This window comes from Ranitomeya variabilis, chromosome 4 (assembly GCF_051348905.1).
Source record: "Ranitomeya variabilis isolate aRanVar5 chromosome 4, aRanVar5.hap1, whole genome shotgun sequence".
NCBI lineage: Eukaryota > Metazoa > Chordata > Amphibia > Anura > Dendrobatidae > Ranitomeya > Ranitomeya variabilis.
The window spans coordinates 482,075,942-482,084,993 of NC_135235.1; the positions used below are offsets into that span (position 1 = coordinate 482,075,942).

At 45.1% G+C, this 9,052-nt stretch overlaps 1 protein-coding gene across 1 annotated transcript; it reads left to right on the top strand.

Annotated features, from left to right (window-relative positions):
- The first annotated feature begins 2,115 nt into the window (after positions 1-2,115).
- On the top strand, positions 2,116-7,935 carry LOC143769052 (uncharacterized). The gene is made up of 4 exons (XM_077257641.1): positions 2,116-2,253; positions 2,348-2,489; positions 6,250-6,342; positions 6,451-7,935. The coding sequence occupies exons 2-4, from the start codon at positions 2,389-2,391 to the stop codon at positions 6,563-6,565; spliced, it is 309 nt and encodes a 102-aa protein (XP_077113756.1). The 5' UTR covers positions 2,116-2,253; positions 2,348-2,388; the 3' UTR covers positions 6,566-7,935.
- Positions 7,936-9,052: the final 1,117 nt, after the last annotated feature.

The following is a 9,052-nucleotide window of genomic DNA, read 5'->3' on the forward strand; positions in this document are numbered from 1 at the left end:
CCCATTTACACACGTGTACGAGGTGTACAGAGCAGTCTTGTGTGTACGAGGTGTGCTGAGCCACGTGTGTATGAGGTGTATGGATCGGAGCCGCGCATGTACGAGGTGTAGAGCGAAGCCGCACGTGTACGAGGCGTGCAGAGTGCAGCCGCGCGTGTACAAGGTGTACAGAGAGGAGCCACGCGTGTATGAGGTGAGCAGAGCCGCGTGTGTACGAGGTGTACGGAGCGGAGCTGCGTGTGTACGGAGCAGAGCTGTGTGTGTGTGTGGAGCGGAGTCACGTGTACATAACTCCCAACCTGATCCAGTAGGACAGTCCCAATTTTGAGACTCTGTCCTGCTGTCCCGGCCGGGATCCTACTGGCCTCAGACCAAATGTACCGTCGCTTTAAACTGCTTGCGCGATCACTAGCTGTGTCGGATTGCCGCAGATATTGCTCCTCGCTGACACTGACTGGCACAGGAGACACGGAGGTCTTTATCAGTGGCATACCGGAGCTGCAGCGACGTGAGCAGTCAACGGCACGGCTGGATGACATCATTCAGCGCCGCGGGAGAGGAAGCTGCCGGCTGCTACAAGGGAGCGCAGTGAGAGGTGTGTGGTGATGAAGGCAATGATGGGGGTGGCCATTATACTGTATGCAGCATCATGTGGGGCCATTATACTGTATGGAGCATCATGTGGGACCATTATACAGTATGGAGCACTGTGTGGCCATTATACAGTATGGAGCATCTTGGGGCATTATACTGTACGCAGCACAATGTGGGGCAATTATACAGTATGGAGCGCCATGTGGGGCAATTATACAGTATGGAGCAGTGTGTGGCCATTATACTGTATGGAGCATCATGTGGGGCCATTATACTGTATGGAGCATCATGTGGGGCCATTATACAGTATGGAGCACTGTGTGGCCATTGTACAGTATGGAGCATAATGTGGGCCATTATACTGTACGCAGCATCATGTGGGGCTATTATACAGTATGGAACATCATGTGGGGCAATTCTACAGTATGGAGCTGTGTGGCCATTATACAGTATGGAGAATCATGTGTGGCCATTATACAGTATTGAGCCTTATGTGTGGCCATTATACTGTACACAGCATCATGTGTGGCCATCATACAGTATGGAGCACTATGTGTGCCATTATACAGTATGGAGCACTATGTGTGGCCATTATACAGCATGGAGCATCATGTGTGGCCATTATACAGTATGGAGCATTATATGTGGCCATTATACAGTATGGAGCATCATGTGTGGCCATTATACTGTACACCGCATCATGTGTGGCCATTATACAGTATGGAACACTGTGTGGCCATTATACAGTATGGAGCACTATGTGTGGCCATTATACAGTATGGAGCATCATGTGTGGCCATTATACAGTATGGAGCATTATATGTGGCCATTATACAGTATGGAGCATCATGTGTGGCCATTATACAGTATGGAGCATCATGTGTGGCCATTATACGGTATGGAGCATCATGTGTGGCCATTATACAGTACGGAGAATCATGTGTGGCCATTATACAGCATGGAGCATTATGTGGCCATTATACAGTATGGAGCATCATGTGTGGCCATTATACAGTATTGACCATCATGTGTGGCCATTATACAGTATTGAGCATCATGTGTGGCCATTATACAGTATGGAGAATCATGTGTGGCCATTATACAGCATGGAGCACTATGTGGCCATTATACAGTATGGAGCATCATGTGTGACCATTATACAGTATTGACCATCATGTGGGGCCATTATACAGTATTGAGAATCATTTGTGGCCATTATACAGTATGGAGCATCATGTGTGGCCATATTTTTCTGTTTATAATTAGTTTATGAAACAGTGTGATCAGCCGTGCTAAATGGGTGTGGTTGGGGCATGGATATGGGTGTGACTAGTTGTGAAATGGGTGTGGTCAGAGGCGTGGCCTAAAATTTGAACTTTGTCCCTCTTTCTCTTCTTCAAAAGTTGGGAGGTATGCACTAATCATGTCCAGGAAATGATGTCACCACTTGTAAAATCCCTGATGTATAAAAGGGGGTCTGGAGACTGGTAGTTCATTACTCTCAAGACTCTGGATGTATAGAAGCTTTGAAAATATATGTGTCTCTCACTGCATTCTGTACTTGTTTTCTGTTCCTTTTAGACAGTTTTTTCCTGTCCTGGACTCCTTGCTCCTTCCTTTTCCGTGATTACCTGTCGTTGATTGCTTCTGTGGCCCTGTGTAAGTATGAGTGTGTGTACTATGTTGCTCTGCCCACTCTCACACTCTGCAGTTACATACCCTTGTCACTTGGTGTCTTATTTTTTCCTTGTAGACTGTGTGGTTCTTCTGTCCCTGTTTTGTGCTGCTATTCCGATGCTGTGCTGCTGTCCCCGTGTTGAGCTGCTTTTCCGCTACGATGCTGCTGTCCCCGTGTTGAGCTGCTGTTCCGGTGCTGTTGGACTGTTGCCTGTAATGTAAGTATTGGCCTTCAAATTTTTCTTTCCTTAAACTACATTGTTTTTCTTTTAACCCCTTCCCGACCTGTGATGCCACGTAGGCATCATGAAAGTCGGTGCCAATCCGACCTGTGACGCCTATGTGGCGTCATGGAAGGATCGCGTCCCTGCAGATCGGGTGAAAGGGTTAACTCCAATTTCACCCGTTCTGCAGGGACAGGGGGAGTGGTGCTTCAGCCCAGGGTGGGTGGCTTCACCCCCTCGTGGCTACGATCGCTCTGATTGGCTGTTGAAAGTGCAACAGCCAATCAGAGCAATTCGTAATATTTCACCTATAAAAAGTGGTGAAATATTACAATCCAGCCATGGCCGATGCTGCAATATCATCGGCCATGGCTGGAAACCCTGATGTGCCCCCCCCCCCCACCGATCGCCTACCCAGTCCTCCATTCTGTCCCGTAGTCCCCTCCATCCGCCTGTCCGCCCCCCCGTGCTCCGATCCACCCCCCCCATGCTCCGATCCCCCCATATTTACCGAGCCTCCCAGAGTCCGTCCGTCTTCTCCATGGGCGCCGCCATCTTCCAAAATGGTGGGCGCATGCGCAGTGCGCCCGCCGAATCGCCGAATTCGTTTCAGGTACATTTTGATCACTGTGATAAAAATTATCAGTGATCAAAATAAAAAAAATGGTAAATGAACCCCCCCCCCCCCCTTTATCACCCCCATAGGTAGGGACAATAATAAAATAAATAAAATATTTTTTTTTTCTGCACTAGGGTTAGGGTTAGCATTAGGGCTAGGGTTAGAACTAGGGTTAGAATTAGGCTATGTGCACATGATGCGGAGTTGGCTGCCGATCAGCAGCGGATTGGCCGCTGCGGATTCGTAGCAGTTTTCCATCAGGTTTACAGTACCATGTAAACCTATGGATAATCAAATCCGCTGTGCCCATGGTGCGGAAATACCGCGCGGAAACGCTGTGTTGTATTTTCCGCAGCATGTCAATTCTTTGTTCAGATTCCGCAGCGTTTTACACCTGTTCTTCAATAGGAATCCGCAGTTGAAATTCGCACAAAAAACACTGTAAATCTGCGGTAAATCCGCAGGTAAAACGCAGTGCCTTTTACCTGCGGATTTTTCAAAAATCTCACACGAATCCGCAACGTGGGCACATAGCCTTAGGGTTGGAATTAGAGTTAGGATTGGAATTAGGGCTAGGATTGGAAATAGGGTTAAGATTAGGCCTGTGGTTAGGGTTATGTTGGGGTTAGGGTTATGGGTGTGTCGGGGTTAGGTTTGTGGTTAGGGGTGTAATGGGGTTAGGGTTGTGATTAGGGTCATGGCTAGAGTTGGGATTAGGGTTAGGGGTGTTGTTGGTGTGAGTGTTGGAGTTAGAATTGAGGGGCTTCCACTTTTTAGGCACATCAGGGGTCTCCAAACGCAACATGGCGCCACCATTGATTCCAGCCAATCTTGCGTTCAAAAAGTCAAATGGTGCTCCCTCCCTTCCAAGCCCCGACGTGTGCCCAATCAGTGGTTTACCCCCATATATGGGGTAACAGCATACTCAGGACAAACTGGGCAACAATTATTGGGGTCCAATTTCTCCTGTTACCCTTGCAAAAATAAAAAATTGCTTGCTAAAACATAATTTTAGAGGAATGAAAAATTATTTTTTATTTTCACGGCTCTGCGTCATAAACTTCTGTGAAGCACTTGGGGGTTCAAAGTGCTCACCACATATCTAGATAAGTTCCGTGAAGGGTCTAGTTTCCAAAATGGGGTCACTTGTGGGGAGTTTCTACTGTTTAGGCACATCAGGGGCTCTGCAAACGCAACGTGACGCCCGCAGACCATTCCATCAAAGTCTGCATTTCAAAAGTCACTACTTCCCTTCCGAGCCCCAACGTGTGCCCAAACAGTGGTTTACCCCCACATATGGGGTATCAGTGTACTCAGGACAAACTGGGCAACAACTTTTGGGGTCCAATTTCTCCTGTTACTCTTGTGAAAATAAAAAATTGCTTGCTAAAACATCATTTTTGAGGAAAGAAAAATGATTTTTTATTTTCACGGCTCGGCGTTGTAAACATCTGTGAAGCACTTGGGGGTTCAAAGTGCTCACCACATATCTAGATAAGTTTCTTGGGGGGTCTAGTTTCCAAGAGGGTCAATTGTCGGGGGTTTCTACTGTTTAGGCACATCAGGGGCTCTGCAAACGCAACGTGACGCCCGCAGACCATTCCAGCAAAGTCTGCATTCCAAAACGTCACTACTTCCCTTCCGAGCCCCGACGTGTGCCCAAACAGTGGTTCCCCCCCACATATGGTGGGGTATCAGCGTACTCAGGACAAACTGGACAACTTTTGGGGTCCAATTTCTCCTGTTACTCTTGTGAAAATAAAAAATTGCGGGCTAAAAAATAATTTTTGAGGAAAGAAAAATGATTTTTTATTTTCACAGCTCTGCGTTATAAACTTCTGTGAAGCACTTGGGGGTTTAAAGTGGTCACTGCACATCTAGATTAGTTCCATGGGAGGTCTAGTTTCCAAAATGGGGTCACATGTGGGGGAGCTCCAATGTTTAGGCACACAGGAGCTCTCCAAACGCGACATGGTGTCCGCTAGCGATTGGAGCTAATTTTTCATTCAAAAGTAAAATGGCGCTCTTTCCCTTTCAAGCCTTGCCGTGTGCACAAACAGTGGTTTGTGACCACATATGAGGTATCGGTGTACTCAGGAGCAACTGCCCAACACATTTTAGGATCCATTTTATCCTGTTGCCCATGTGAAAATGAAAAAATTGAGGATAAAAGAAATTTTTTGTGAAAAAAAAGTATTTTTTTCATTTTTACGGATCAATTTGTGAAGCACCTGGGGGTTCAAAGTGCTCACTATGCATCTAGATGAGCTCCTTGGGGGGGTCTAGTTTCCAAAATGGGGTCAGTTGTGGGGGAGCTCCAATGTTTAGGCACACAGGGGCTCTCCAAACGCGACATTGTGTCCGCTAAAGATTGGAGCCAATTTTTCATTGAAAAAGTCAAATGGCGCTCCTTCCCTTCCGAGCCCTGTCGTGCACCCAAACAGTGGTTCACCCCCCACATATGGGGTATCGGCGTACTCAGGACAAATTGTACAATAACTTTTGGGGTCCAGTTTCTCTTTTTACCCTTGGGAAAATAAAAAAATTGTTGCTAAAAGATCATTTTTGTTTCCTAGCAAAAAAAAAATTTTGTTTCCAAAATTGTGCTGATGTAAAGTAGACAAGTGGGTAAATGTTATTTATTAACTATTTTGTGTCACATAACTCTCGTTTAACAGAATAAAAATTAAAAATTTGAAAATTGCTAAATTTTCCAAATTTTAGCCAAATTTGCTTTTTTTTCACAAAAACGCAAAAATTATTGACCTAAATATACCACTAACATGAAGCCCAATATGTCATGAAAAAACAATCTCAGAACCGCTAGGATCCGTTGAAGCGTTCCTGAGTTATTACCTCATAAAGGGACACTGGTCAGAATTGCAAAAAACGGCCAGGTCATTGAGGTCAAAATAGGCTGGGTCATGAAGGGGTTAAACAAGTTAAATTTTTCTGTTCTTTTCTGTAGTGTTTTACTTGCCTCTTGCCTGTTCTTCAAACATGTCCTCCAGTGAAGACCTTGACGGCTTCCCAGGGTGGACATGACACTGATTATGTAATCACATTGGATATACTGATTGGTATGTATTGACTGGCAATACTACACATGTGGTAAATCATGTGTTTTCTTTACAGGAGCCTTCCAGTCCAGAAGAGCAGGAGCAGTCAAGTGGAAATTAATCTTCCCAGGGTCATTGGGTTCAAATTCGTGAGGAGGAAAGACGAGATGTAAGTATTCTCTTCATTATCAGACTTGCAATTGGATTTTTTTTTTCAGTTTTGTCTATTTAAAACTGTAGTACTTAATTTTTTTTTCTTATTTTATTTGATCTATAGGTTCAACAACGTGAGGAAGGTCACCCGTGTTATTGACAATGACCTACTCATTCAAGAGTGTGTAGCGTTGTGGGACCCCCGTGATCGTAATCATTCTGACTCCGTATTGATTTGACGACTCTGGGAAGAAGTGGCCAGATTGCTGTTGGATGATTAGGACCATGCAAGGCCAAAAGTCAGAAAGGATTTTCGTAAGTATTGCAATGTGGTCTCTGTTTTGCTGTAAATGTGTTTTGTTTTTTTTCTTGCCCCTTCACAGTGAAGAGAGTAAAAGTTTGTTGGCGTTTGATGAAGGATAGCTTCAATAAGGATATCAGATAGGAGATGCGGGTTAGAAGTGGTGCTGCTCCAAAGCTTTCGAAGTATAAATATAATCGTATGCTGACTTTTCTGAGGCCTGTGCTTGCTCAGTGAACGGATCTTTTCTGTTGTCTATTATATAAAACTTAAAAAAAAATTTTTGTAATGTTTTTTATTTTCCACACAAGACCTGGAACAGCTCTATAGAACCAGGATCTTCCAGCAGCGGCCCCTTGTCGACCAGCCTTAACAGTCCCAATCATCCACCACCGATGTAACAACCGGGCAAGGCTTCACAGGCTGGGGAAGAGGCAGGAAGTCCATCAGGTTTTCCCCTCTGCCACTGCTTTTGTTGGGACTTCTCGCCAGCGGCAGATCGCCTGGGAGAGGTCAGTCATGCCCAAGTTTATTCACTTAAGCTCAGTCTTCCAGGATGGGATGAAGGTGATTTGAGATAGACTAGACACTGGGTTCACTCAGGTGAACACACTTATCCAGGATGTCCACAGATGCCTTGACCGCTTGGAAGCCGACCTTCAGACACCAGCGAAACATTTTTTTTTTCAGCAATAGAGCGGGGCGTGTCGGAAAACCTTACACTTGAACTCCAGCTGAACATCATGTACGCCTGCCAGACTGCTTATAGCCAGGCATTACAGCAGCAGCAATCCCAAAGCTATCAGCCGCAGGCTGGATTTTACCAGCATCAACAAGCACAGTATCACTGGCCTGTTTCCCCAGTTCACAGCTACATTATGCTCCAGAGTGCAGCAGCCCTGCAGGAAACAGCATCCACTACGCTCCAGAGTGCAGCACCCCTGCAGCATCCAGCTCGCTCCAGAGGCCAAAACAAAGAAACTCAGAAGGACTCCTGACTGGGCGCCGCACCGTAAGACCAGGAGCAAGAAATGCTCCTACCACCTCCACCCTCACCTCCTAATGTGTCTCTGTTGTCTAATATGTCACTACCTTCCCTTGGTTGTCCCATTTCTAATTTGTCTATCCCTTTCCACAGTTCAACTCTTAACGTGTCGTCTACTCCCAATGTGTCCAGTCCCATCCAGGAGCCAATCCTTCAATTAATTGCCCCTTCCCCTGTATCCCCTTCATCATCAAATGTTACTCAATCATCCCAGCTCAACGCCCCCAAGGTCCACAAAATATCAGTCATATAGACCCCGAACCTAAAACCCACTGTTTGTTGTAAAATAAAATTTTTATTTTGTTTGCACAATCCCTGTTTTCTTCGTCTCTTTATGCGAAAACACACGTGTGTATTGTATTGTTGAGTCAGGTTGTAACGGGTGTTTAACTGGAGGTGTTTTATTAGTAGAAAAGTCAGCAAACATATAACATTGACTTAAAGTGTATTAAACCATATCGTCTTGCCATGAAAGATGTCCAATATCCAAAACAAAGTAAGCAGCAAACTTGTTTCTCATGTGGGCAATTTCCACTGTAGTCCTCAGAGGGTGATCACGGTAATCCTGCAAAGTGGTATCAACAGGTTCATCAAGTTCTAATTATAGTCACTCTTTTTCCAGGATGTAATTGTGCATAACACGCTTTGACCACATCAATTATCTGTTTTTAAATTGATTGGGGTTCCCAAAACACACCATTTTGATGCCAGCAAACCAAAGGCACACTCCACAGTTCTTTGTGCCCTTTTCAGTCAGTAGTTGAAAACCCTTTTGGCGTGATTCAAGTCCCGACTCGAGTAGGGTTTTATGAGGTTGGCAGACATTTGAAATGCCTCATCCACAACAAAAAGCATTGGCGGTCTTTCAGTGTTCAGAAGAGGTTGTGGTGGTGGAAAATTAAAATTATTACCATACAAACCTTGTCCCATGTCACAGTTTTTGAAATTCTGTGAGTCATTTCCTCATCTAAATGAGCCATTAACAAATCGACACTCAGCATCTGCAATCGCCATGAGAACAATCTAAGTATTTTTTGCAATTGAAATGCTTGGATCCGCTTCCAGCAGGTTTCAGAATTCGAATGTTTGCTGTCCACAGCCCCCACACAGTTAGGAAAATTACAAATTTCATTGAATTTTGTTGCATTTTTCAGCCAAAGTTCAGTTGTGGGTTGGGGGGAGGAAATCTGCACACAGAACGTCACATAAAGCACGGCAGGTTTCTCCAACAATCCCAGAAAGGGTGGACACTCCAATCTGGAATGGGAAATGTAGAGATCTTAATGTCTCTCCGGTATCCAGGAACCTGACAAACAGAAAATGGGGTGGAATCAGTACATGGCTTTTCTAACAATACAAACGACGTGTTTATTTTTCAAA